Source organism: Coturnix japonica, chromosome 19, assembly GCF_001577835.2.
Source record: "Coturnix japonica isolate 7356 chromosome 19, Coturnix japonica 2.1, whole genome shotgun sequence".
In the NCBI taxonomy this organism is placed as follows: domain Eukaryota; kingdom Metazoa; phylum Chordata; class Aves; order Galliformes; family Phasianidae; genus Coturnix; species Coturnix japonica.
The window spans coordinates 503,277-531,244 of record NC_029534.1 but is presented as its reverse complement, the minus strand read 5'-3'; the positions used below and the strand labels follow the sequence as shown (position 1 = coordinate 531,244).

The window sequence follows — 27,968 nt, the reverse complement described above, 5'->3', positions numbered from 1 at the left end:
GGCTCCTGCAGGCGGCCATGGGCCTCCGGAAGCCGGGGGGGGGGGGGGGGGGGGGAGGCCGGATCCAGCAACCACACAGGACAACTTTCATGGGGCTGATGGATCAGAGCGTCCATCCATCCCTCTGTCCGTCCATCCACCCATCCCAGAGCACCCCGGATGTGGAGCAGCACCCCATGGAGTGAGCTGAGGACACGAGCAGCCCCATCACATCCCACCCCTGTCCCTTACTTGGCTCCGGCGCTCAGGGCACGGCTCTTCCTCAGCACAGCTGCCAGCATCGTCTGGGCGCAGGGACGGGGATGGGATGGGGATGGGATGGGGATGGGATGGGACCGTCCTGCCCCCAGCACCCCCAGCTCCGGGCCACCCCCACACCCCAACTTCCTCCAGCAGCTCCCACCGCAGGGAGAGCACACGACAAAGAGGAAGCGGGGACAGACGGGGACGGTGACATCAGCCCCCAGCACGCGGCCACGCGGTCCCTGCGCACCCCAAGGACGTGACACGAGTGGCAGAGCTCCTGGTGGGCTCAGTGTCACCCCCACACCCTGCTGTGATGATGATGAGTGTCCCTGCACCGCGGTCCCACCTGAAGCAGTCAGCGTGCCAGTCAGCGTTCAGCGCCTGCAGGTACTGCCCATCGAAGATGCCCTGGCCGCAGCTCGCACACACAGGCAGGTCGCTCCCTGGGGGACAGGGCTGTCACCCTGTGTGCTGTCACGTCCCCACCACGTGCTCCTGCTGCCCCTCTGACACCGATACCACCCCCACCCCCACATTGATCCATGGATCGATTCCCCAGGCTTTCCAACTTGGGGACAAGGTCACCAGGCTCATGTTCCCAGCGCTGGGGATGGGGCAGCGCCACCAGTGCCAACCAGAGCCGTACCCTGGGCAGGGGGCTGGGTGTTCTTTACCCCCTGTCATGGCAATGGACATTCCCATGGTGCTGGGTGGCACCAGGGGGATACTGTGCATCAGGGTGGCAGCAGGACACAAGAGGAATGGGGGGACATGGGGCATTCAGGGGACAGCAGTGGGGCAGGATGCATGGGGCACACTGGGCATAATGGGTACAGAGCTCCCTGGATGAGATAACAGAGCAGTAAAGGGCTGCTCAGCACAAGAGGAGGCTTTGGGATGCAGGGAGGCACAGGGATGTGGGGTGCAGGGTGCAGGGGGGTGGGGGAGACATGGGGACACACAGGGTGCAGCAGCAGCACAGGGATACAGGACGGGGTGCAGGAATATGGGTTACTGGATGAATGGGAGGCAAAGTGGGGGGATGCAGGTGCACCCAGGGATGTGGGGACACAGGGATGCACAGGTGTGGGGTGCAGCAGAGTGTACTACAGGAGGGGTGTGGGATGGAGTGGGGTGCAGGCAGGACAGTGCAGGATGCATGAAGGGTGCAGAGTGGGTGTGGGGTGCTGGGAAGGATATGGGCTGATGGGTACAGCGGGTTGTGGGGTGCAGAAGGGGCTCAGGCTGGGTAGGGGTGCAGTATGGGGTGAACGTGAGTATAGAGGGAGATATGGAGGTGCGGAAGGGAGATGCAGGCTAGATGGGGGCTAGATGGAGCTGGGAGATGCAGTGTGGGTAAGGGGGTGCATGGGGAACAGAAGGGGGCATGGATGGAGCTAAAGGGGCACAGGAGGTTTGCAGACAGGCATGGGGGTACAGGAGCAGATGTAGGGGTGCAATGGGGATGCAGGCAGACTGGGGGCAGGGATGGGGGGGTACAAAGGTGGGATGGGAGGTGCTGGGGTGATATAAGGGTGCAGGGGAGGATGGGGGCTGGATGGGACTGCAGAGAGGGGATATGGGGATACAGGGGTGATGCAGGGGTGATGTAGGGGTGCAGAGGAGGATGCAGGCTGGATGGGGTGATGTAGAGGTGCAGAGAAGGATATGGGGTCCAGAGAGGGACACAGGCTACATGGGGGTGCAGGACTGATGCAGGGGTGCAGGAGTGATGCAGGCTGGATAAGGGAACGGGGATAACATAGGGATGATATAAGGGCGCAGGAGGGATGTAGGGGTGCAGGAGGGATGAGGACTGCAGGAAGAGGATATTGGGATACCGAGGGATAAGAGGGAACAGGGCTACGGGCTGGATGCAGAATGATGTAGGGGTGATGCAGGGCTGCGGATGGGATGGGAGCTGCAGGGAGGGGATGAGGATGGAGGAGTGATGCAGAAAGGGGATGTGGGTACAGCAGGGGCTCAGCGGGGAGCAGGCCTGGTGGGGGGCACGGGGGGCTGTATGGGCGCACGGAGGAGCTGCGGGGGGGGTGTCTGTGAGCTGCGGGCAGGATGAGGGGCACGGGAAGGACGCGGGGAGCGCTGCTGGGCCGCGGGGACGGGAGGGGGGTCGCGGGGCGGCCCGGGGGCGGCGGAAGCGCTGAGTCAGGCGGGTCAGGGGAGGGGAGGAGTGTATGGGGGGGGGGATCGGAGGGTGGTTACGTACCTTCCTCCTCTCCCATGGGCTCGTCCCTCCAGGTGCAGCACAGCAGCATCAACCTCATGCAGCCGCGCTGCCCGGCACCGCGCCAGGCCCTGCCGCCCCGGGGCTGCCCTGCTGCCCTCCCGGCCCCGCCGCTGCGATGCGGCTCCGGCTGCGGCTCCGGCGGCCACGGGCGGGCGGCGGGCGGGGACGGGCCGGGGGCGCAGGGCGCCGGCGCGGGGGCTGGGGGGGGCGGGGATAAGAGGAGGGGGCGGGTCCGAGGGGAGGGACCTCGAGGGAGGGGTCGGGGGCGGGACCAGAGCGCGGGGAGGGGGCGGTGGGGGATGTTGGGGTCCGATGTGTCCTGGTTATACCCATGGAACGGGAAACCGATGTTCCCCCTCCACACCCCCCCCCCGTGGGTCGGTGTATGGCTGCACCCTCGTGCCGTCACTGCGGGGCAGAGCACGGGCAGCCCCTGTGACTGTCACCGCCCCACTGACCGGCGGACACGGGCACAGCACGAGGCAGATTCCATTAAAAACTTGTCCTTTATTAGTCTGTTGGCAGCGATTCCCTCTGCTTAGGGCGTCCCACCCAGTTATATCAAAGTGAGTAACATGAAGGGGGCCGGGGGGGGGGTCCGCGGGCCGGCAGTGTCCCCGCGGTGTCCCCCAACACCGGGACCCCCTTCTTTCCCTCCCTCCTTCCCTCCCTCCCCCCACCCCTGAGTGCCCCTCGTGCTCAGCCCGGCCCCCCCCCGGGGTCAGCCACCCCTCGGGGGGAGCACCGGGGCCGGGTTGGTGTGGGGGTCCCAGGCCCCCCCCCCCGCAAGGAGCGATAGCACCAAGGGGGATGGCTGCTCCCCGCAGTTTATTCCGCGCTCCCTGCTGGGGATGGGGAGGGGGGGGAGGTTCCAGGGGTGGGGGGCGGCCCCTGACGCTGCCGTGGGGTCCCTGCCGGGAGCGTGGGGCCGGGGGGGGGTCTCAGCTCGGTGGGGATTTACATTCTGGACCATGCAGTAGCACCAAAGTTCATGAGGTCATCGGTGACGGTGGGCGGTTACTTCCGCTTCCTCCCGCAGTATTTCCCTTGTGCGCAGCCAACTCCACCTGGGGATGGAGGGGGGACAGTGTTCAGCCCCCCCCCACGTGCCCCATAAAGGTTCTCGGAGGAGGGGTGGGGGGATGCCGGGCAGCGCTCACCTCTAAAGCCCAGGGCACCCAGGGCTCCTCCGTAGGTCTTGGGGGGCTTCCCTGTGGGGACAAGGCAGAGCAGTGAGTGGGGTGGGGACAAACGCCCTGTGGAGGTGAGGGGACCCCCAACCCAACGTCCCCATGGCCCCATGTGTGTGACCAGGGTGCACTCACCGCCAAATCCCAACTGGCCGCCAACCCCACCTGCAAGCAAGCACAACCCCATCAGCATCGGGATGCTCTGCCCTGTGCCCCACAGCCCAGCTCTGCCCCGCTCCCCCCTGCCCCGCGTGCTCCGTGTCCCCATGGGCACGGCAAAGGGCAGGGGAAGGTACCTGGAAATATCGGTGACACACCAAAACCGGGAACTCCAGCCCCTGGGGGGGGAAAAGCATCAGCAGTGACAAGCAGTGACAGCCCTGCATGGCCGCAGTGTCCCCAGCCTACAGCTGGCTGCGAGCTGCCCCGAGAGCCACGTCCCCACCATTGCTGCCCACCCAGTGCGCCCCACTAAGCAGCGGCATGGAGACAGTGAGCACAGCAGTGCAGGCAGCGACACGCTCCCACCTCAGCCCCCAGCCCCAGCGCTCACTGGGCTGCAGCCCCCCAGCACCAAAACCTGTGCGAAGGGAGAGCCCCGGTGAGGGTGAAGGCGTGGGGGTATCAGCAGGGTGCAGCCAGGGCCGTCCCTGCTCCTTACCTGGCTTAGGAGGTTTTCCAGCAGCTCCTGGATACAAGAGCCCTACATCAGAGAGGGGCATCAGCACAGCCCCCACACTGAGCCCAGAGGGTTCCCAGGTGTCTCGCACATTGCAGACACTGCTGTACTGTTCCCTGTCTCCATTGCCCAGACCATGCTGGGGCTGTGGCCATCCCCACCCTGTTGTACCCCAGGGCACAGTTAGGGCATGGTGACAGTGCAGGATGGGGACTTGGGGACCATGTGCCACTGTCCTTCCCTGCTCCCCAAAACCCAGCCTTACAGGTCACAGCTGGGAGGGGACAGTGTGGCTCTTCATCCCCAAAATACCATTTCCTTTTCAGCCCTTCCATCCCTGGCACCCCCACACCAAGCCCACCAGCGCCACTCACCAGCACCAAGGCCACCAGCACCAAGGCCACCAGCACCAAGGCCACCAACTCCGAGGCCACCAACTCCGAGGCCACCTGTGATGGAGAGTCCAGGTGAGCACCCACAGGTGCCCATGGGGATGAACAGTGAGGCTATGGGGGCTGCACTCAGGGAAGCCTGTGGTGAGCTTCAGACCAGGGTGGGAAGTCCAACCCACCCCTCACCCAGCCCCACAGCAGCCCTCACCTTCCCTGTGCAGCCCCATACCACAGAGGAGCATCCAACCCCTGCACCACCTACCTGGGATGCCACCAACCCCTGGGACCCCAGCCCCGGGCACACCTGCAGGAGAGAGACAGTGAGACCACAAAGAAGTGACCCCAGGGGGGTGGCCCTGACCCCTGGGCTACTCTGCCAGGGCATGCAGGGATGTGGAGCAATGCCATCACCCCAATATCAACAGGATGCCCAAAGGGGAGCAGGCTGGGGACTGGTGACCATGCTACGTACCGAATTTGGGAGGCTTAGCACCAGGCTGCACCCCAACCTGGGGGATACCTGCAAAGCAAAGCAAGGGCACTGCAGTTAGGACAGGAATCCCATTCCCATCACACACAGCTGGATGTGTGATGCCCTCACCTGCCCCAGGAAGAACACCAGCACCGGGCACCCCTACGCCTGGCACCAAACCGGGGACACCGCCAACACCAGGTGTCACTCCTGGCACACCGGGAGCACCGGGCACAGCACCAGGCACAGCACCGGGCACAGCACAGGGCACAGCACCGGGCACAGCACCGGGAACTCCTCCAACACCAGCACCTGCAGGGAAAGGGGCTGAGGACACAGCCTGGGGCTGCAGACACCAGCACCGCTCAGCCACGTGGAGATGTGCCCAGCTCACCATATTTGGCTGCCTTAGCTGCTGCTTTTGCGGCTGCTGCTGGACCTCCAACACCTGGAACAGCGAGACAAGGGGCAGTGTCAGGGTCCTGCCTAGCAATGCTGGGTAAAGCTCATCCCTTTCATCTTGGCCACCCACAGATGGCTTCAAGCTGATGGAGGCCACCAGGATGCTCCTCACACCCACTCTGCACCAGACCTGTCCCCAGACCAGCTGAGATACCACCACAACCTGCCTCACCTGGGACACCTCCAACACCGGGGGCCAGGCCACCTACACCAGGAGCAAGACCACCTACACCAGGAGCAAGACCACCTACACCAGGAGCAAGGCCACCTACACCAGGAGCAAGGCCACCTACACCAGGAGCAAGGCCTCCCACGCCAGGTGCCAGGCCACCTACACCAGGAGCCAGGCCACCTACACCGGGAGCCAAGCCACCTGCTCCTGCAAGAAAAGGGAGAGAATGGTTGGGGTCCAGCTCAGGGAGAAAGATGGTGAATAAAAGAGGGGAATGGCAGGCTGGGATGACTGTACAGATGGAGGGGTTGGGTGGATGGGTGGTGGGATGGAGGTATGGATGAATAGTGGAATGCATGGATGGATGGATTGGTGGGTGAAGCTATGGGTGACTGAATGGATGGTTCATGGATGGGTAGGTAGGTGAATGAATGAGTGGTGGTGTGGATGGGTGTGTAGAAGGGAGACAGATGAACAAATGTATGAGAAATGTATGGATGATGAACCTAGGAGCCTCCATGCAGGCCAGCTCTATGGAGAGCATTCCCTGACACAGCCAGGATCTCATCCCATGCACAGCCCTACAGAAAGCTCATCCCTCACCCTGACCCACAGGGACCCCATGCAGTGCCTAGCCTTGGCCCAGATCAGGGAAGCAGCCTGGGGTGGGGAGGTGGTAGGAGGCAGGACCTGTGGGATAACAGCAGAGCAAGCCCATCTTACCATACTTAGCAGCTTTGGCAGCTGCTTTGGCAGCAGCAGCTGGGCCAGCTCCTAGGGGAAAGGGAGAGCATGAGGGGCAGTGAAGGCTTGAGGTGGCCATGCCAGCATCTATCAGCCAGCACCACCTCAGACATTCCCAAGTAGCCTTTAGAGAACATCTCACCAGGAACCAGACCAGGAACACCAGCTCCAGGAACACCAACTCCAGGAACACCGACCCCAGGCACTCCAACCCCTGGTACTCCAACTCCAGGCACTCCAACTCCAGGTACTCCAACTCCAGGTACTCCAACTCCAGGTACTCCAACCCCTGGTACTCCAACTCCTGGTACTCCAACCCCAGGCACTCCACCAGGCACACCAACCCCAGGTACACGTCCCGCTCCTGCAGAGAGGTTCAGGAATACATCCAAGCCCCTGACCTGGCCATTTGTAAGCGTCCTTCCTTTCATCCATCCCTTCCCTCCATCCATCCCACATCCATCTATCCCAACATCCACCCCACATCCATCTATCCCACCATCTACCCCTCCATCAATCCCTCCATCCCACCATCCATCCATTGCCCCATCCCTCCATCCATCCTGGAGCGAAGGATGAAGATCTCACCAAATGCGGCTGCTTTTGCTGCAGCCTTTGCTGCTGCCGCAGCTGCTGGGCCACCCACTGCAGGAAAAGAAAAGAGGGTGTCAGGGGGACAGGTGAAGATGGCACCGTGTTGTCCCTTCATGCCAGCCCATCTGCTCACCTCCAACACCAGGTACCACCCCAGGAACGCCAGCCACACCAGGCACACCGGGCACACCACCTACACCAGGAACACCTCCAATGCCAACGCCGGGAACACCAGCACCAGGAACGCCGACACCAGGTACACCAACACCAGGAACACCAACACCAGGAACACCGGCTCCTGCAGGCAGCAAGAGAGAACAAGCTGGGTATACTAAGAGGTGGGATGTGGAGGTAGGGCTGCTCTCACCATCATGGCCCCCTGCCTCATCCCAGCAGCTGCTTGGGACACACGCCTGGTCCGGGGTCACCCAAGAGCTAGGAAGTCACCAGCAAAGGGTGCTCCAGATGATGCTTACCATGGGGAGATGGAGCCTTGCAGCCAAATGGCATGGAGACATGGCTGGTGGCCCCCAATATTCACCTGGAAGGGCTGGGGGCTCTGGACACTGGTCAGACTGGGAACTGCCCAGAGCAGCCACAGCCTTGACCCTCATTCGTGCCACAGGGATGAGTGCCAGGTCACTTCTTGTGATAGGGACGAGTGCTGGAGGAGCTGTCTGCATGGGACACTGCAGATGCCCCAGGACAATGAGGTGGTTGGGGGGCTCTTTGAGTGGTGCAGTGCTTACCGTACTTAGCTGCCTTGGCTGCTGCTGCTGCTCCTGCTGGTGTCCCAACTCCTGGGGACAAGAGAGAGGGACCTTGAGCCACCTGCCCTGCACTGACTGCAGTGGGGACAGTGCTCATGGGGACAGTCATGGGGACAGTCACCTGCCACCCCGGGGACACCTCCGACACCGGGGACACCTCCGACACCGGGCACCAAGCCGGGCACACCGCCGACACCAGGCACAAGACCTGGGACACCACCAACCCCGGGCAGCACCCCTGCACCTGCAGGGAAGAAGAGCAGTCAGAGCGCACCGAAGTGCTGCTGGGGGTCACGGTGTCCTCAAGTGGCACGAGATGGCACAGGGCTACAGATAACCCAAGCAAAGCTGGAAGCTGGAATGGGCGCAGAGCTCCCAGATCAGGTGCCCCGTGCACACCTCCTGCACCGTGGGCCAAGGGTGGATGAGCTCCCCCTAGCACTGCTGGCACAGGCACAGAATGCAGGGAGAAGATGCTCGCCAGCTGCTGTGCTGCTCTGCAAGCGCTGTGATGCTCACGCAGCAGTGTGCACGATGCAGCGTCCCCACAGCATGCACACACCCGGGCAGGGGATTCCCAGCTCCTCAACCCTACAGCCCACGTGGCCACTTAGGGGTTGGTGGCAGCTGGCGGGACCCCGAGGTCCCCCAAGGACGAGCTCATCAATCCCAGCTGCTGCCGGGGCTGACGCATTTCCTCTGGATGCTCCAATGAGCGCAGGGTTTGCTGCTGTGAAACCCAGTGCCTCTGCCAAGGAGGGGAGCAGAGAGCTGCAGATCTCAGCCCATCCCTCTGCTGACAGACTGCAATCCCTGCAGGCACCAGGAGCTGTGGGTGCCTCCATGCAGGGATGTGGGGTGGGAGAGCATCCCAAAAGCAAAGCGCCCCACAAAGCCACGCCAGCAGGGCTCAGGAGCAGGGACTCACCATAGGCTCCTGCCTTCGCCGCTGCCTTCGCTGCAGCTGCTGCTGCTGCTGGGCCTCCCACTGCCAGAGCAGTAGGAGAGAGTCAGGAGTGTGGGATATGGGGATGTGGGGATGTGGGCCTCGAGCCCTGGGGCAGAGCCCAGCCTCACCTCCAGCTCCTGGCACAACGCCGACACCGGGCACCACGCCGCCCACCCCTGGGATGCCACCTGCCCCAGGCAGGACACCAGCTCCTGCAGGAAGAATGGGGCATCAGCTCAGAGACGGGGCAGTAGCAGACCCCCAAGAATGGGAGGGGGCACAGCCTCCCCAGTAGGGCTGTGGGTCCTCTGTGTGCCCACGGATGGAGGCTCACCATATTTAGCTGCCGCTTTTGCTGCTGCCGCCTGCGCTCCAACACCTGGGGAGGGACAGGATACGATGCTGAGGAGATGAGGATATCCCCAGCACAGCCCTCCCTTCTCCTAAGGGAGATGGCACAGCTCTGTCCCCTCTCTGGCCACTGTGGGACCACCAGGCAGTGCCAAGAATCCTGCCCAAGCACCAATGATGCCAAGGAAGTGCCAGCTCCCCGTGCCACAGTCTATGCCCCTGCACCCCCCAGAGCAGCCAAGGTGGGGACCATACCTGTCCCAGTGGGGTACCCAGCCTTCCCAGCTAGAACCCCTGCTCCTATCCCGCCTGGTCCGAGACCTGCAAGCACAAAGAGAAAGCCCAGCAAGGTCAGGAGCTGGATGCTGGGGCAGGGGTGTGGCAGAAACAGCTCGAGCCCCATAGCTGAGGACACGCTGGGGACACAGGGTCTGCGAGGAGCTACAACTATAGAGCTATGAGTGCTCCTCACAGGGCAGCTTACCATTGACGAAGGGCAATCTATAGCCACCTGGAGAGGAGAGAAGGCACTGGTTAGCACCCGGCTGCCAGTGGCCGTGCCTGCTCTGCCTCGCAGTGTGGCCCCTCTTTGCCTGCCAGCCAGCGAGCCCTCAGCACTTGAGGCTGGGCTCCTTCCTTGAGCACTGGGGCTCCTTCCCAGCCAACTCTTCTCTGGGGTGCAACCCCACATCATGATGGGGTTCCCAGAGGTCCTCCTCTCCAAAAGTGAGCCCCGTGCTGAGGGCTGTGGTGCATGGAGCTGGTTTCCAACACGAATGTGTCTTTGCTGGAGCCTCCCGTGACCCCACATGAGCAGCAATCCCCCGAGAGCCCCGCGGCGAGAGCCGTACCCGGCCGGCCGCGCCAGGCTGCAGCGCACAGCTTTAATTGGAATCAGGGCTTGGGAGCTGAAACGTGACCTCACTGGGAGGTCGGCGAGAAGGGACAGGGGGATTACGAGAAGGAACATCACGGCCGGGGATACGGCTCCTTGCGAAAGAGCAGAGTCCCATTGCAAGTAACAGCACGGGGACTCCCGATGCACAACGTGGCAGTGGCCACAGTCCAAGGAATGGTGACAAAGTGGCATCCAGGGCTGCACACCATGGCGGCCTGATCCTCTGCTGGCACCACGGGCTGGACCATCACCCACAGACAGGATGAGACAGCATCCCCTCCCACAACCAACATGTGGGCTCCAGATTTCCCCCATCCGTTTGCTGTTCCCACTGGCTGCCACGCGATGCTCAGAGCGCTCTGCAGGCAGTGGCCGTGAGCAGGGTCCCTGTGGGCACCCAGCAGCTGCAGCATCCTGCTTACCAGGTGACACATGAAGGTGGCACCAAGGGCCCAAACCTTTGAGTCTCTGAGCATTTCTCTGGGTTCTCGGTGCCTCAGCACCCAACCTGTGTCAGCACATAGATGGCCACCAGTGTCATCAGTGCTCACAGAGCAGCACTTCTGGTACGGAAAGCCATTTTCCCAGACCTGAGGCCACCTCAATGCAGTTCCCATCCCTGTGACATCAATGAGGACCCTGTTTTCAGCCACAGATCAGCCTGCACCTCCAGCAAATGAGGGCCCTGGGGCCCCCTCCTGCTCCAGGACAGCTCAGTTGCTGGCTGGGGCACCTGGAACAATGCACCCTAAAAGGAAACTTTCCTCTGAAAATGCTGTTTTCAGTGCTGTCTCCTTGCCCCTCCTGTCCTGCACCCACTGGTTCCTGCACACAGCACAAGGGACATGAAGACATATCACACATCTCAGCAGCCCCTGATGAACTGCTTTGCTTCAACCAAGAGCCCCACACACTGCTGGAGAGCGACAAGCCAGGATGCACCCAGCACCCAAAAACACCAAGAAACACCATCCTACCACACAACCTGCAAGAGGTGGCACTGCACAGCAGACACAAGGACGGGGTCCACAAGAGACGGATGGGGATACGGCAGCCACTCGCTGCTGTGGGGCTCACTGCTTGCAGCCAGGCACAGCGGCTCCCCAGAAAGTGGGTCAGCCCCGTCTGGGCCGTGGGCCACTGGTGGGGCCGCCGGGACGTGGCCAGGTGCCTGCAGCAGGAACCCCATGAAAGGCCGTCTGGGGCCGGGCGGCCAGACGGCATCCGATCTGTGCGGGGCCGGGTCGCCCTAACGAGCAGAACGAGCCTCTGCGGGAGGAAGCAGCAGCTGGCCAAGTATTTCTGCCGTGGGCCCTGCCGGGGGAAGCTGCTGGGGCTGGCGGCCGTTGTGGGGAGGGATGCGCCCCAGGGGGGGCTGCACCCCAGGAGAATGCCCAGGGACCTGCATGCTCCTGCACCCCAGGGATGTGGGACCCCACTGGGCTCTGGCTCCCATCCATGGCCTGGGTGTCACCGGGGTGCTGCTGGCACCTCCAGGCAGGCAGTGCCCCCCTGTCCCCACCACTGCCACCCCACTGCTGCTCCTGCATGGGATGGGTGGGTCTGGCACCCGGTGCAGGGATGGGTGATAGATGACACCGGGGCAGCACAAGTTGGGAGAGGGGGGTGCTGAGCACCCCTGGGCTGGGACTGAGCATCATCTCTGCGGGCAGTGAGGAGGGAGCCCTGCCTCTGTCCCCACTGCCATCCTGCTGGTGGTGGCCTTGGCGAGGGGTCCCCAATGGGGGACACACAGCCTGGGTGAGCGTCTGGTGAGCAGCCCCTGGCCCCCATGAGCCACAGGAAGCAGAAGGTCCCTGGATGGATGCTCCCAGGAGCTGCGGAGCACTGTGGGGTGGCCCAGCCCAGCATTTGTCCCAGGGCCACCCAGGGCCACCGCGGCTCAGCCCGGGGCAGCGGGGACGGCGGCTCGTCCCCCTGGCCCCCACCCACATCCCTGGTGGCTGTGGCCGCTTACCTGGGAGCTTGGGAGCTTTGATGGGATACCCCAGAGGGACACCGGGCTGCTGGCCTCCAAAGCCTCCCAGTCCTGCAAAGCCAACAGCAGACGCTCACCTGGAGCCCGCGCCCAGGCTGCCACCAGACCTTGCAGAGCGGGGTGCCCGTGGCACCCTGGGTCCCCGGCCACGTCTTGGGAAGCCCCTGAGGCACCTTCTGTGGTGATGGAGAAACTTAGGAAGGAAGAAAAGAACTGAAGGGAGAGAGGAGGCACTCACCAGGGATTCCTGCGAAGGCTCCTGCTCCTGGGGAGAAACAAACACACAGCCTTGAGTTGTGGGGCTCCCAGCAAGCCCACAGGGCTCAGCTGTGGGCAGTAGAAAGGCTGGCATGGGGACAGCTCCAGTAGGGTGGGGGTGAGCCCTGGACCTGATGTATGAGTGGGAGCAGGGACATACCTGGACCTTTTGCCTTGACCCCGGTGCCGGTAGGAACGCCGGGCAGCACGCCTACACCGGGGAAGCGGATACCTGGGGTGGAGCAGAGGGGACAGTGAGCACCCTGCGGCTTCATGGTACCCAGAGCAGTGCCCCCTCCTGCCTGCTAATGCCCAGAGATGGGAGAAAAACCCTCTGGACTTGCCCTGAGCCACAAGCACCCAGCACCCCAGCTTTAGGATCACAGCATCATTCAGGTTGGAGAGACCACCGAGACCATCCAGTGCAACCACCAACCATCACCATGACTGCACTAAACCACATCATTCCATGTGACATCTGCACTTCTCCTGAAAGTGTGTTCCCATGGGATGGGTCCTGCTCAGTGATCATGGATGGGACCCAGCTCACCTGCTCCAGGGAGCACGCCACCACCTGGGAAAGCTCCGGGGATGCCAGCACCTGTGGGACAGGAGAAAGGCAGCACTGAGCACCTGTGTGGAGGCACTGCCCCCTGCCCACTGCCCCATATGGGCCATGCACCTACCTGGCACTTTGGGGGGCTTCCCCGCTGCGCCAACCCCGGGCTGCACTGCACCTGCAGGAGCAGAAAGCCCTGAACACCCATACAGTGCTCCCATGGGCTCATTGTGTGGGAATGGGGCATTTCCTACCTGGAACACCAAGGCCTCCAGGAACACCAAGGCCTCCAGGAACACCAACTCCACCCACACCTCCAAGGCCACCAATTCCACCCACGCCACCAAGACCAGCACCTGGGGATGCAGGGATAATGAGGGCACAGGGTGAGATGTCACCTTTAGGCTACAGATACCAAAGGAAGGGATGACAGCAGAGACACCCCAAGGCAGCACAGGGCTGAGCAGGTGAGTTCCAGAGCCCTAAGGATGCCCAAGTCCAGAGGTCCCCCCCAGCCTCCCCACACAGACAGACCTGGTACTCACCAGCTTTTGCTGCAGCCTTAAGAGCGGCTGCAGATGCAGCACCTGGGAAGGCTGCCCCGGGGAAGGCTCCCAAACCTGCTCCCAAACCTCCGACCCCAGCACCTGCAAGCAATTGTTTGGTCTTAGCACCCATTTCTATGAGCACCCACCCAGCCCTGCAGCACCTGAGTGCAGCAGGAGGAGTGGGGTGAGTCAGGGAGCAGGAAGGTGTCTGTACCCCAGGGCTGCAGCAGAGGCGAGGGGCAGTGAGCTGGCATTAGGCACAGTGAGGCAGCGTTAGGTGACATCTGCATGGGGACAGCTCTGCGGTGCCAGCCTGGCTTGTGTCCTGTGCTTTGTCATCCCACGTCCCCCCAGACACCTCCTGTCACTGCCTGGGGCCACCCAGCTTAACCCCACAAGAGGACATGGCCATGGGGGTCACCCTGCTGTCAGTTCACAGTGGACAAGCCCTATGGCCAAGGGGAAAGGCCACCCACTGTCCCTGGCGAGGATCTCTGTGTTGGGGACGATCCTGGTTCGTGCTCACCTGGTTGCAGGCCAAGAGGGCCGAGTCCCCCGAGGCCACTGACCCCTGGAAAGAGAATTGGGCTGAGGGGCACTGCACAGGGACTGGGAAGGGGCTGGGCTGCAGCAATGCTTTCCCATCCCTCTTCCACGCTGCTCTGGCACCTGGGCCACTCTATGGGGTTCCCTGCCATCACCCTGGCAGTTGCTCCCTGCACAGAGCAGGTACGTGGATGTCACAACAAATAGGGATGTGCGTGGGATGGGTTCCCCCAGGGCCAACAGGAGGACCCTATTTGCACCATCCCAGCGGGATGCATCAGTCCATGGATCCCAGCCCACCATGCCCCATGGTCAGCCACAGGGGGATGTGGACAGGACATGGACTGTGGCACTGTGTGCCCACCCGATGGTCACTGCCACCCCTTCCTGCCCCACCCATCCCCCACCCACCGGGCCACGAGGGGACGGAGCCGAAATGTTTATGGCTGAGGAATGAGTCCCTCCGGCTCTGGCCAGCGCTGCCTTCCAACATCTGGGGCTAATCAGCGCTCGCTCCCTCCAGGCGCAAATTCCACTGCCTTTGGCTCACGGTGCGGACACCGCTCCGGCTGGGGCTTCGCGGCTGCGCCGCGTTTGGTTTTAATTACGCCAAAATAAAGGGCCTTGTTTTTCTTTCCACAAGCTGAAATCTGAGTAAACGGAGGTTGCAGGCCCCCGCCTGGGGCTGGCGCTCCCGCGGCGCAGAGAGGGGACGGGGCAGGCAGCACAACCCGCCCCAGGCACTGAGCTCCACATCCCACAGAGCATCCCCTGCGCACACACAGTGGGCATCTCCATCAGCACCCTGCCGCCGCTCCCCACCACTCATCCCCTCCTCTTTGGGCAGATGAGCCCCAGCTGAAGCTGTTGGGCTATGGGACTGCTGAGGACATCTGGGATATGGGAACAATTGGAGAGAAAGTGGCAGCGCTGAAGCCAGGGACAAGGGCGAAGGCACGCAGAGACATTGTGGTTATTGAGAGCCTGGTGAGCGGAAAGCACTGGCGGGTGTCAGGGAGCATCCCATCCCCATGGCCTCCTCCTGCAGCCTGGCTGCTGGTGCAGTCAATGAGAGATGGAGGGAAGGTTCATACCTGGTTTGAGAGGTTTTCCTCCAGCCCCGAGCCCTGGGGGAGATGATGGAGAGCAGTCAGGTGCAGCATCCCCTGCAGCATGTCCCCTTCCAGCATGGATACACCACAGGGTGCTGCCATGCCACCCCCTCCCCATCCCAGGCAAAGGTCCCCAGCACTCACCTGCTCCCAAACCTGCTCCCAAACCTCCGACCCCAGCACCTGTGAGCAACAGCACAGTTTCAGCACCCCCCTCTGCAAGCTCCCACCCAGTCCCACACTCATGCTGTGGGTCTGAGGTCCCCAAGGCTGCATGTAGCCAGAGCACTGAGGATGGGCTGTGACCCAGGACCTTCTCACAGTGAAGCTGGTGGAGGTGCCACATGTGGGCAGGTGGCCCCAGTAGAAGCTTGGCACAGCCTCCTACCCACACCAAGAGGGCTGCAGCCACACAGAGCTGGATGCCCCATGTCCCCTGCTCCTGCTTTGCTGGTCTCACAGGTGTCCTGGATGCCGCCCCAAGGACCTGCCCCATCCCCACGTTACCCCCAACTGCCCAGCTCCCCTTACCTGGAAAAAAGCCTCCTCCTGGGACTCCCCCTCCCGGGATAGCACCAGGGACCCCTGAAAGAGGAGAGAATCTGGTTAGAACCCCCACAGGGATCTGTGCAGGACTGGGATGGGGGCAATCCCTCGAGCAGGGTGAGCTCCCTGCCTGTCCTTTGCACATCTCCATGCTCCAGTGCCATGGTGGTGATAGGATCTGCTGTTGTCCCAGGACCAGCTGTGGGTGTCAGCAGGATAATGAGCAGGCTGAGATCCAGCTCTGCCTCCCCAAGTCTCTCCCCAGACTCCAAAACCCAGTCCCACCCAATCTGCATCCCTCTGCCCATCCCTGCAAAGTGGAGAAGCTCCTCAGCCCCTCTGCACTTGAGAGCAGCTGGACTGGGGCTCCCAGGTGGTGTCTGAGTGCCTTTAGGATGGGTGCACCTCCCCCTGCAGAGCAGATGGATGCTTCCTGCTGCATTACATCAATGTGTGGGGTGCAGCATGGCAGGGATTTCACTCAGCAGGGATGGTTGGGATACAGGAACACAGTGCCAGGGTGCTCTGCTCCTGGCAAGACTTTCTGATCATGAGCAGCTTGTAAAGGGCTTTGCAGTGTGGTGGGCATCCACACTTGCATCCTGCCACCCTATGGGGCACCAGAGATGGAGTGCCATCCTCTCCATACTGGGATGCACACACATATGTCAGGTGGCAGACAGGGTGCACACACAGCTGAAGGACAAGTGTCTGCACACACATGGAGGATGCACACCCCTGTGCACACACACACCGGGGGACATAGACCCAGCAGTGCCCTCTGGCTGATGTGTTCCAGCAATGCCCCACAGCAGATTTGGCACCACACATCCCCAAAGCAGCCCGGGGCACAAACCCAGCTGTGTTGCAGCTGATGTCCCAGGGAGCAGCGCTGTCTCCCCGTCCCCGCTGACCTCCCAGCCCAGCCCATCCCAGCCCAGCGGGGCGGCAGCCGGCCAGCGCTTACGGAGCGGCTCCTTTTCCTGGCACATTCCCCCGCCTGCCCTCCCTCATCCTCCCCACCCCCACCAGCTTGGAAAAACAAATCCCAGCTCCTTGCCTGTTTCCAAACATACACACATCCCTTGTCCTCCCCACCCGTCCTGCTGGGCAGCTGCGTGGGACACCCCTGCGGTGTCCCCAGGGCTCAGCCCTCTGTGGGCAGGGTGGCATCTTTTGCTGGGGGAATGCTGTGCATGGGGACACCCAGGTCCATGGGGAAGGTGGGAGGAGGTGGCTCTGTGCCCTCTGAGTCCCATAAGGATCTGGGGGATGCTGTGCAGAGGCTCTTGGTGCCTGTCCCGGCTCCATGCAATCCCAGTGTTTTGGAGGATTAAAAGGGGAGGTGCTGGTGTCCATGCCCAGGTTAGGAGGTGGATGGGGACCTCCTGCCTTGGCACCAGCCAACCTGGCTGCACAGAGTTTGCTCAGGGCATCACAGAAGGCTGCTCCCCATGTGCTGCTGAGCAGGGCCAGCTGTGACACCAACCAGCCCCATGCCCTGTTCTGCTGCACCACAGCCATGCCATAAGGCAGCAGCAGCAGCTCCCTGTGGCTGTGTCTCCATGCTTGTCACAGACCTCAGCCCCATCCGCAGCCTCACAGCAGGGAAGCAGGCACTGCCTGTATTCTGGTCCCAGCACCAAGGATCCTCCTTTGCCCCCTGCATCCTTTGGCACATTGGAGGCAAAGAATCTGAGTTACAGGGACTGGTGGGTCCCTGTGCCGTCTGTCCTGCTCAGAGCCTGCTGGGGGTGGAGGAGAAATGCTCACCGGTCCCTTTCCCCCCCTGGTCTGGGGCTGTGAGACAGGAGAGCTCAAAGCACAGCTCCAGCTGCAGGGGTTTGCTCATGGAGGTGCTTCAGAATCTGATGTGGAGCCTTGTTTATAGGAGCTGGACTTCTCTTCCACAGCTCTGTGCTGTTTGGTCCCTGCATTAGCAGCACAATCCCGTTATCTGCACTATTTTCTGACTGCTCTTTCTGTTACCAGCCCCGTTTCTGTTTGTCAGCCATTCCCGTTAGTCACACAGCTCCCACTACCTGCACACTTACTGGCAGATCCCTTCCCGAGCAAGAAACGCAGATGTTTTCTGTACTCAGCAGCTCATTTCCCCTCGCATCCAAGAGCCGCCTGAGGACCATGACACGATGGGGGCACACAGCCCTGCTCAGCCCCTCGCCACATGTTGGGGCAGCCAACCCCGCTCCTCTGCAGCCCCCCCCCGGCCCCTTCCCACAGCCGGCTCAGCGCCCGACCGCTGCAGACGTTTCCCTCTCACTGTTTGCTTTTTTGGAAGAATGGGTTTTGGAAACATGCTGTTTCCAGGCAACTTTGAAGCCGTGCCGCGTCCCGAGCCCACTGGTAGCAGCTCAGGAGGAAGAGAGGAGAGGAAAGCTGTCACCACAGCCAGGCTCCTATCTGGACCCCAGAGCCCCAGCTTTCAGCTCTGAGTGTCTGCAGACAGACTGCACAGGTGCTCTGGGCTGAGCTGTGAACCCTCAGAGGGTCTCTATGGTGTCAGGGTGTGGGGGGGAGAGGAGGCAGGATGCCAGCACATCCATTGCCTGCATTTCTGTGCCCACTTCTGAACCCTGAGCCCACAGGGTTGAGATGCCCGTGTCCCTCTGTCCTCTTTGGGGTGTCGTTTGAGGGGAAGCACTGGAGTATGGGTGCCCCCCTCCATACACTTCCCTTTTTACAGCAGCTTTCCCATACAGTAGCCCAGATTCATCCATGGGGCACTGCATGCCACCATGGTTCCCAGAACAACCCAGCTCCCTGGGGCTGATGCTGAGCCACCACTGGAGGATCCCGTTTGCCACCAGCACTCCAATGGGCTTCCCCACAGTGCTGGGACAGTCTGAGCAAAGGGCACTGCCCCCATCTCCATGCCCCCCTGTCCCTGGCATCTCTAAAATGCCCCTTCTGTGCCCAGACTGGCACTTCACTGTGTGCCATGGGAGGCAGCCCTGTAACCCTTCCAGGTGGGTGCATCCTGACAACCCACCGGAGCCTTTGGCTGTGCCATTATCCCAGCTCTATCCCCAGGGGCTCACAGAGCACAGTGCCAAGCAGCAGGGACTGCTGCAGGGACAACAGTCATTCCTCCATAGGGAAATGTTCCCCACTGTCACCATCAGCACAGGGACTCCTCAAGGAGCTGCTCCCAGACCAGCCAACACCCCAGGAGAGCATGCCATGGGCTGGAGCAAGGCCAGCAGATCCAACTGCTCACACACCACTGTGGGATATCACTCTGGGGCCAAAGCTGCCAACTGCATGGGAGCTGGCGAGCAAAGCAACCAGGGTGAAGGGAGCCAGCACGGAGCATCCCTGCCAGGCACAGGGAGTGGCCAGCACTGAGCTGCAGCCCGGCTGGGAAGGCTGCTTGGCCCCAGGCTGCAGCTCTCCAGGATCAGGCAGAGCAGCAGTTATGCAGGTGCCTGGCACAGGAGTGACATTACGTGCACGGCTGGGGACAAGCAGCCTGGGACAGTGCAGGGAGCTGCAGGGCATCAGTGCAAGGAGCTGCTGGCTGCAGACTGCTGCCCTGAGGACTCTGCCCTGGGCAGGGGTGGCACTGCCCATGGGGTCCTGCCCTGTCCCTGAGCAGCACCATGTGATGGCTCCTGCACTGTCCCCATCACCACCACTGCCGGTGCCCCATACAGCCAGATGGGCACCGTTCCCCTTCGCCCCAGGCCCTCTGGAGGAAGCTGTTCCATTCTGCACCATGCAGTCCCCACTTTCACCCACTTTTCCCATTGTGAGCAGCCCTAACTCTGCACTCACAGTGGCCCCAGATCACGGTCACGCACCTGCTGTGGGATCCCACAGTGGGATGCTCTGCCCTGGTACCCAGTGCCTTTTGCCCCCTGCCCGTGTGCACATGTGCATGCACTATGTGGTGTCACACAGCCCCAGAGGCTGATGCTGCCAACCCAGGGGCTGGATGGCACCAGGGGGACACACAGTGACCACGACACCGGTGACACCAGCAAAAGGCTTTTCCACGGCCACACACTGTGCACACACGCAGCCCCCAGCTCACACCGAGATCACACCAGGGAGCCACGGGTGCCAGCCCCCAGCCCTTGGCACTTTCAGTCACCCCACGATACACATCCCCAGCACCTGGGCACGATGTGGTACCTCGGAGCCATCCCCCAAAAAGTGCCCCGTGGTGCCGCTCCCAAGTGCTGTGAAACACCTGGGACCCCACACACGGGGAGGTGGCACCCAGCTGAGCTGCTCCTGCCACCCCGGGTGTCCAGAGCGGGGCAGGGGCTGCCCTCCCCCGGGACACGAAGCCCTCGGCCGGGGCTGGACGCAGGGTCCCGGCAGAGCCGCTTCAGGCGCAGGGGATGGAGCCCTTTCATTCCTTACCTCCTTGCTGAGAAGCCGGGAGGATGGAGAAGAGGAGGAGGACTCCGGGGAGGAGGGGTGCAGCTGCCTGCCTTGCCATCTCTTGAAGCAATGCCCCCGTGCTCTCGCAGTCAGTGTGTTTTATCCCAGAGCTGCTTAATTGTTGCTTCCAAGGATGTGAGGGGAAGGGGGGGGCGTGGGGGTTGGAAGGAGGGAGGGGAAAACGAGTGAGAGAAGGGGGGAGAGAGGCACAGGACACTACGTCATGACGAAAGGGCAAACACTCAGCCCTCTCCAGGCTATTGGGCTGCATTGCTTTTTTTCTTTTCTTTTTTTTTTTGGTCTGTGTGTGTGTGTGTTTGTGTGTCTGTGTGTGTAATTTCTCTCCCTCGCCGCTCTCTCTCCAATTCTGGCTCGGCGCTGCCAAAAGTGCAGGGGGAGCTGCCAAGGAAGGCGGCCTGCGGCGGGCGGGGGGTGAGGGGAGCGGGCGGAGGGGAGCACAGAGCCCAAAGAGAGGGGGTGGCAGTGGGGGTGTCACACCTCGGGGGGCAGCGGGCCAGAGGGACAGGGGGCTGCCAGGCAAAAGGAGGGGCTGGAGGCGCAGCTTGGGTGTCAAGCGAGGGAGGGAGACGTGAGGGATTGGGGTGTCTCGGGGGGTCTGTCTGCAAACCCCGCAGTGGGGAGCTGGGATTCTCTTAGTTCTCTCCTCGTGTGGTTCGTCCCCTGAGCCCCAACACCTGCCCGCTGCCGTGGTGCTACTCCTGGGATGGGGACAGACAGGGACAGCTTCCCCAAGGGATCCCGGCACAGCGCGGTCAGGGGTGGGGGGACACGGGGAGACGGGAGACCCGCGGGATGGGACACGGAGAGATGGGCTGAGCCGCCCCGCGTTGTCACCGCCGCCGCCACCCGCCGAGCCCCGCGTGGCCATTAGGTGGCAGGCGTGGGGTGTCGGGCGGGGGGAAGGCGTCGGGAACCGCATGGGAGGTTCAGCCGTCGGCAGCGGGGGGAGCGCGGCCGAGCGTGACCGTTACGGTGCAAAACTGCGCCCCCGATGTCAGCCCGAGGAGCCCCCAGCCCGGGCTGGGTCACCCGAGGAGCCGCGCAGCAGCCAACGCGGCTTTGCAGATGTGTCCGTTTTGCATCCACCCGCACCGACGTGCAAGGTTTTGTGCTGCCCCGGAGTGACACTGGGAGCAGAGGGACACAAAGACGAAGGTCTTTGAGGCAGCGTGGCTGTGGGCATGCAGAGCACAGCAGCGCCGGTTGGGGATGCATCCTCAGTGCGTGTGTCTGCAAAACATGCAAGGAAAGGGGCCGGGATCGTGGCCACGCTGGGAACCAGAACTGGGGCAGCTGGACGTCCCCAGCAGCTTCCACCCTTGCCAGTGAAACGGCTCTCGTTTTTGAAAGCGTGTTTTGTACCTCGAAAGAATAGACACGGGACACGCTTTCCCCGCCCCTGGCGCTCGCGCCGGAGTCGTGGATCCAAACCCTTCGCAATTGGGCCACGACGGAGCCAAGCCGTTCTCGAAAGAGCTGGGAGCCTTTGCGAAGTGTCGGGGAGAAGCTGTGAGATTCGGCCCGTGCTGGGAAGACGCGGTTCTGGGTACGCGCTGATGAGCAAAAGGGAAGGCAGAGAGCAAGGGACCCGAGTGGAAAAGACTCAATTTGTTGCGTAGGGATCCACAGCCCTGGGTCTCACGGCTTCCCCGAGCAGCCTTGCCCCGCTGTGCGCACACACACACCTACACCCTGCGCTGTCCCCGGGGTAGCAGCGGCAGCCAAACACCGCAGTAAACACACCTTTGCCATAGATACGGAGCAGCCCCGCACCTGCCCCGCCGGGAGCCGCATCCGGCTCCGAGCGCTGTTTGTGGCGTTGTCCTGGGAAACGGCGCTCGCTGCGAGACACCGAGGGGTGGGACACGGCTTTACGGGAGCACGGCGGATGCATAGCTCAAAGGAAAGCTATGTGCGAAGGGCAGGTCGTGGGCACGCAGGGGAAGGGGCCCCCGAGGTGTCCGACCCCGGCGCTGACCGATGTACGACCGATGCTGCGAACCCTGCGCGGATGGGGATCTGCCCCTCCTGGGTCTGACGTTTTCCCCCATCTGAGCCTGTGTTGCCTCGAGTGGTGCCTGCAGCTGTGGGGAGGCTGAGGGCTGTGCTCGGCCCTGCCTGGCATCGTGTAGGCTGAAACGTTCACTCCACTTGCCCATCCCTCTGCTAAGCAAATGCCTCGTGTTCATCTACTGCTTATCTCCCAGGCAGTGCAGTCTTCATCTATAGCAGGAAGGGACAGGGCAGCCGCCTCTGCCCATTTCCAAGCATCCTCATGTTTTCCTGCCTTGCTTCACTAGCTTTTAATTGATAGCCAATGGGTTTTCACCTCCACCTGTATCTGAAACTCAGCCCTCTGTAGGTCTGCCTGCTGCAGCATCCCAGAGGAGCACACCTCAAGTCATGGGGCAAGGGGGGGCAGGCTGTGAGGATGAATGGGGCTGTGGAATACCTGGGAATCAAACCGATGCCGCTTAGTCTTTATTTTGAGGAAGCAAAATATTTGGGCTTGTCAAGTTCTTCATTCAGAGCCATGCAGGAGCTCAGTGGCCCTTGAATAAAGCTGTGTATTGAGTCCGACATCTTTCCTGCTCTCCTTGCACTGACACACGGTTGTGTTGTGTTGGGAGTTGCACAGCTCTGGGACATGAGCAGTCGGGTTGGTGGGATCTCCATCCTTGGCCATGTCCAACACTTGCCTGGCTGGAACAGCCTGGCCTGGCTCTGGCACTCTCCCTGCTCACACAGGGGCTGGGCTGGAGACCTTCAGACATCCCTCCCAACCTTAAATCCTTCCATGATTTATATTGAATTCTCTTTGGTATTTGTATAGTTCTGGGAAGCCTTCAGTGATGTATCATTGAACTGCTCTAATCTGAAGCAGGCCAAGGAGGGATTTAGTGGTCCTGGCTCCATATATCTCATTCACATCGTCCTTCTCAAGGACAGTGAAACATCTGCTGCCAATAGGTAACTCCAGGCCACGGCGCTCGCCCGGTGGTGAGCAGAGCGCGTTGGGTCGGACCTTTGCTGAGCTGCTTTCATCCTTCCTCGCTCTGCTGCGAGCTTTCCAAGCTCTGATTAAGAGGTACCATTGCTGCGAGGCGTGCTGTGCCTGGGTGGATGTAGCTTTCAGCACTGAAACGCAGTGTTTACTGGAAGGCTCCGCCGTTCTTCTCGCATGGGTCTGATTCCCTGCCAGATGTCAGCTCTGACCCCCAGCAGTTTCGGCAGCAGAGCCGCCTAAAAATTGGAAGATTGTTTTGTATTCTTGCAAGGAAAAAAAAGAAGAAAAGAGGCATGTTTATTGTGGAGATAGATAGTGCTTTTTCCTGCCTTCCTACTCTGAATTGGCCAAGGCGTGTTAACAGAGATTCGCCTTCAATCGGCCTTTGTGCAGAGAGCGAGGCTGGAAAATCTCAGCCCAGGAGGAGAGAACTGAAGTGAGTTGTGGGCAACTGAGTGCGGGGATGTAAGCAGTAACACTCAGCCAGCACATGAACTTTGGACACTGCTCCGCTCCGGTTTGTGTCTGCAGCACTGAGGGGCCCTAAGGAAAAGGCGGTGGAGAGCCATTATCTCGCAGCCAGATCCTTGTGGTGTTGAGGGGAAACATATAGCAGGGCTGGGCCGCTGCCTCCTCCCTGCACGCCCTGCAGATGCCAGTCGACGTCTCCCAGAGCGCTGATAATCCCAAGCGTGAGTCAGAGCCCAAGAATCACGAGCAGAGCTTCAAATTAAGTCTCATATTTAAAGAAAAAAAAAATGAAGGAAAAAGGAAGAAAAGCACGTACGGGGTACGGTCCCTCATGTTCTGCTTTTTAGGCTGGAAGGTTTGTGCCTGCAGCTCTTCCATGCACCCAGAAGGGCTTAGCGTTTTCCTTGCAGCAGAGTGAAAGCTGAGTCTGCCCCAGCCCTGTGACTGCAGATAGGGAACAGCACAAGAGGAGCGATGCGCTCGCTGGTGCCGGTGAGGCTGTGGGTGCAGAGCTGTCCTTGCCTAAAGAGCACCCTTGTAGAGAACAGCAGCTCCCTATGAGGTCCCCGGGATGTGTCCTGTCCCATTCCGTGGTCACCTGAGCCTGGAAGGGACCTGCTGAGACACAAAGGCATGCTGAGCTGAGTGCCCTGTGCCAAAGTTCCCAGCAAGGACTGGAGTTGTTCTGGCAGCAAGTAGAAAAGGGAGTGAGGGGCACTGATAACACAGTGAGGAACCTGGAGAAGTGATGGAGGTCACAGACCTGTGGTCCCATGCGATGCTCTGCAGGTAGAGGGGAGCAGGGATGGGCTGAGATGGTGCAAGGAGAGCTGGATGAGCCAGCAGCCCACTGATGTGACCTGCATGAGGAAGGTCTGGCCAGCACTGTGGGTTGGAGTGTCTGGGGCAGCGTAAGTATCATCAGTACAGAAAAAAATGAGGGGACCAAGGAAAGTGAAGGAGTCTGGTGCTGAAATCAGGGAGGAGACAGAGAAATTAGAACTCCACAGAGGGAACAGAAGAGAGAGATGGGGTGCCCAGTGCTTCAGAGCAGTGACCATGGAGGAGATGCCAGCACCTGGGGGTGGGTGACACCAAGTGGGCCCAGCATGAGTGGATCTAGGGCTGGAAATACAGGGCTGGGAGCAGCACAGAGGAGGTTTGGGGACCTGAGCTGGTGGCACTGGGGGCACCTTGCTCAGCTGCCTCCTCCAAGCTCCATCACGGCTCTTGACTTCCCTTGGGCTCTCTGTCTGTCGGGGTCAGGTCTCCTCTATAGGAGACTCCAGACCTGGGGGATCCCTGCAGCTCATCTGTTTGGAGGAGCAAGCCCCGAAACTCAGCCCCCGGGGGGAGCACTGGGGCGGGCCCAGCCGCTAGCCCTGCAGTCTGGCAGTGAGCTGCAGCACAACGCAGCCCTGGCCCGCCACCAGCGCACGCTGTTTCCTCCCAGCAGGCTGGCCAACAGGAGTCAGATGAGGACACAGAGGAACTGGGAGTGCAGTGAGACCTTCTGGAAGAGGGGGACACTGGGGGCATGGAGCTGGGACCCACCCCCCCAAGCAGGGTGCAGCTGGAGGGGCTGAGGCTGGTGGTCCTGCTTCTTGCCTCCACCTTCAGTGCTTGGTCCATCCCCAAGGCCCCTGATGTTCGAGGCACTTGTGTAAGCTCAGGAGTTCCTTTCTGTCAAATAAAACCATCCCATTTCTACCACAGCATCCCCCATGCACTTGGTCACATCTATCTCTGCATCTATTTTCCTTCTAGCAGCCCTCAGGTCCCTTACACCCAGCAATGTGACATCTGCTGTCAGTGTCTCATTTACTCCTGGGAGCAACATCAGCATGTAGACCCACAGTATGAGTACCCCAGCATCATCCACCTGCTAAAACCAGGGCAGTTTGCCTCGAGGACATGCATGGATGAAACTCTTTAATCCACCTCTTCCCCACCAGCAGACCCTATCGCCTACAGCACGGCATCAGTTTAACGACGCTAATTAAGAATTAAGATGTCATTTGTAGACAGCATGTGGCTAATATTTCAAACTAATGAACGCCTTTTTTCAGCTGCAGAATTTTGTCTCTGAGTGAAGAGGCTCCAGGCAATGTATATAGACACATATAAATATATATAAGCAATTTTTCACATTACAAGGTGAAATCTTTGGATTTTTCTCTCCTGCAGGGACCTGTGGTGCACATCATGGTTGAACACATACAGCAGAGTCAGCTGTGGTGCTTCAGAGTGTTTCCCTCCTGGGTTGAACATTTTTCAGTTGGGTTTTGATTTTGGGGATAGGAAACGCTGGGAGAACTGGGGGTGTGCTCTGCCCTGCCTACATGGCTCCTGGTGGGTGTGTGTATGCATGCAAAGCCTTGCACAAAGAAATGATAATACAGCAAAGCAGCCACACCGCAGGCTTCCACGGGAGCTGCTGCATGAGAGCATCCACTGTATGTCTGAACATCATGTTTGTCAGGTTTGGGGTGGAATCCCTCCTTGTTTTGCCCCAGGAACTGTGGTCCAAGCTGCTCCAGCTGCATGGTGCCCCTGGTGCAGCATTTCCCCTTGGGGGAGGGGGCTGTGCTGACATCACCCCCTGCCATCTCAGCTTTAACTGCTTTTCCTCGCTGCGCTTCACAACTCAGCACTCTCGAGTTAATTAGAGAACCATATGCCCCTTTCTCACACATCATAAAAGCTTGTGTTTAAAGCCAGGTGATAAAAGGGAGAATTAGTCTGGGTCATTGCAAGGCTCTGATCTCAGCTCCGCTCGGTGCTGCCTCTCTCTTCTGGACGGCTCTTAGACCAGGTGGAAACGATGTTGGAGTCCAGCTGAGCTCACTCTGCTGCCAGCTTGAGCGACTCCCAAGAATTTCACAGCTCTCTCCCAGGCACGCTTTGTTCCCTGACACCCTCCTGCATTCTGCTGGTCACTGTTGCTCTCTCCCAGCTCCCCCCTGCTCAGGGTGCTGAGATTCCTTCTCCTAAATAAAGCACAGGATCTTGTTTGTGGGCTGTGGTCTGCTCTGTCTCAAGGTTTGGGGATGGCCAGGAGGGCAGAAGGTCCATCCCTTCTCCAGGACTCTGGGCGCATCCCCACGAGGGATATCCCTTTATGCTCAGTGAGGACATGGGAGCATGGGCCACATGGATACCATGTCCAACCACTCTTGTGCCCACTGTTGGATACATCCAGAGATCTCCCTTTTCCTCCCTTCTGATGAGAAGGTACATTTCTCTCCCATTCTACTGTGCAAGGCAGAATAACATGCCAGATGTTTTATGTTAAAAGTTCCCTTTTTCTCTCTTCCACTTTCTTTAAATCCTTGCACGAGTCTGAGCCAGGGAGGTGAGGACCCTGTCTGCTCTGGTGAGGACCGCCTAATATGATCAGATCCCTTTCGGCACAAAGCATATCCAGGCTGCTGTGAGCCCAAAAATTGGACATGAGATGAAAGAGTGCAGTCCTGGGCAAGGAGCCATGGGGGTTGAGTGTGTCTGATGAGCAGGAGAGCTCTGCTGCAGATGAAGACCCCGCAGCATCCTACAAACAACCGTGGCTGCCCCAGGAAGCCCAGAGTCATGGAGAATCATCAATGCCACAGGGCTCCGTGGCCCAAGGATGTCACCAGAGATGCTTTTTAGAATACACCCTTCTGGTTGTGCCTGCTGCTCCCCAAGGAAATGTGTGTGCTAGCCCACTGTACCAGGCTGAATGGCAGGGCCACCTTGGCTGGGTGGTCCCATCGAGCAATGCAGGATGGGGAGAGGAACAACCATGAACTAGGGATCAGGACTCGGTGGAAGGAGATCATCCTGGGAAGAGTGTCTGAAGAGGGCTAAAGTTATGGAACTACAGAAGGTCTGAGGTTGAAAGGATCTCCTGCTCAGGCAGGGTTACTTCAAGCAGGATGCTCACAGGTAGCTTCCATTGGACCCTGCCCACAGCTTGGACCATGCCTGAGTCCTATTGCCAAGATAGAGTCATACAATCATCCCAGCTGGAAAAGACCTTCAGATCATCAAGCCCAACCACCAGCCTGACCTACCCAGTCCCATCACTACACCATGTCTGTTAGTGCCAAGTTCACACCTCTCTTAAGCACCTCCAGGGATGGAGACTCCACCACCTCCCCAGGCAGCCCCTTCCAATGCTTGATCACCCTCTCTATGAAGAAATTCTTCGTTATGTCCAACCTAGATCTCCTGATAGAAATTTCTCAGTCCCCATGGCCAAGAGTGTCCTCCATCCCCCAGCAGAGCAGAGGAGGCCTAGGGAGAGCTGTACATTGTGTCCCTGCCTCTCCAGGCACCCGCG

At 60.5% G+C, this 27,968-nt stretch overlaps 2 protein-coding genes across 2 annotated transcripts in view; both read right to left on the bottom strand.

The window, feature by feature from the left end:
- The window catches only part of LIMK1 (LIM domain kinase 1), an 8,091-nt gene extending 5,449 nt beyond the window's left edge, over window positions 1–2,642 (bottom strand). Inside the window, exons 1-2 of the mRNA XM_015880805.2 lie at window positions 2,474–2,642; window positions 593–689 (exon numbers count right to left, since the gene is read on the bottom strand). Coding sequence (XP_015736291.1) covers window positions 593–689; window positions 2,474–2,531 — 155 coding nt within the window. The 5' untranslated portion in view covers window positions 2,532–2,642. The remainder of the gene's footprint in view (window positions 1–592; window positions 690–2,473) is intronic.
- Window positions 2,643–2,981: 339 nt separating this feature from the next.
- Window positions 2,982–20,336, bottom strand: ELN (elastin). Its single transcript, XM_015880998.2, has 34 exons — window positions 20,125–20,336; window positions 15,721–15,774; window positions 15,334–15,372; window positions 15,172–15,204; window positions 14,058–14,102; window positions 13,529–13,630; window positions 13,238–13,339; window positions 13,111–13,161; window positions 12,975–13,025; window positions 12,585–12,656; window positions 12,405–12,431; window positions 12,146–12,217; window positions 9,754–9,780; window positions 9,525–9,590; window positions 9,253–9,297; window positions 9,047–9,130; window positions 8,898–8,957; window positions 8,091–8,213; window positions 7,949–7,999; window positions 7,333–7,497; window positions 7,194–7,250; window positions 6,748–6,969; window positions 6,585–6,635; window positions 5,862–6,068; window positions 5,622–5,675; window positions 5,357–5,539; window positions 5,228–5,275; window positions 5,018–5,059; window positions 4,738–4,812; window positions 4,346–4,387; window positions 3,981–4,022; window positions 3,820–3,849; window positions 3,655–3,705; window positions 2,982–3,561 (listed from the first exon to the last, which is right to left on the bottom strand). Exons 1-34 carry the CDS (start codon window positions 20,201–20,203, stop codon window positions 3,512–3,514), a joined length of 2,502 nt encoding a protein of 833 aa, XP_015736484.1. The 5' UTR covers window positions 20,204–20,336; the 3' UTR covers window positions 2,982–3,511.
- Window positions 20,337–27,968: the final 7,632 nt, after the last annotated feature.

Coding starts and splice junctions, on each gene's coding strand:
- ELN (XM_015880998.2), bottom strand. CDS start 20,203: ATGGCAAGGCAGGCAGCTGCACCCCTCCTCCCCGGAGTCCTCCTCCTC. Junction 6,069..6,584: donor TGCCAAAGCTGCTAAGTATG/GTAAGATGGGCT, acceptor CTTTTCTTGCAG/GAGCAGGTGGCTTGGCTCCC. Junction 5,060..5,227: donor TGCTAAGCCTCCCAAATTCG/GTACGTAGCATG, acceptor TCTCTCCTGCAG/GTGTGCCCGGGGCTGGGGTC.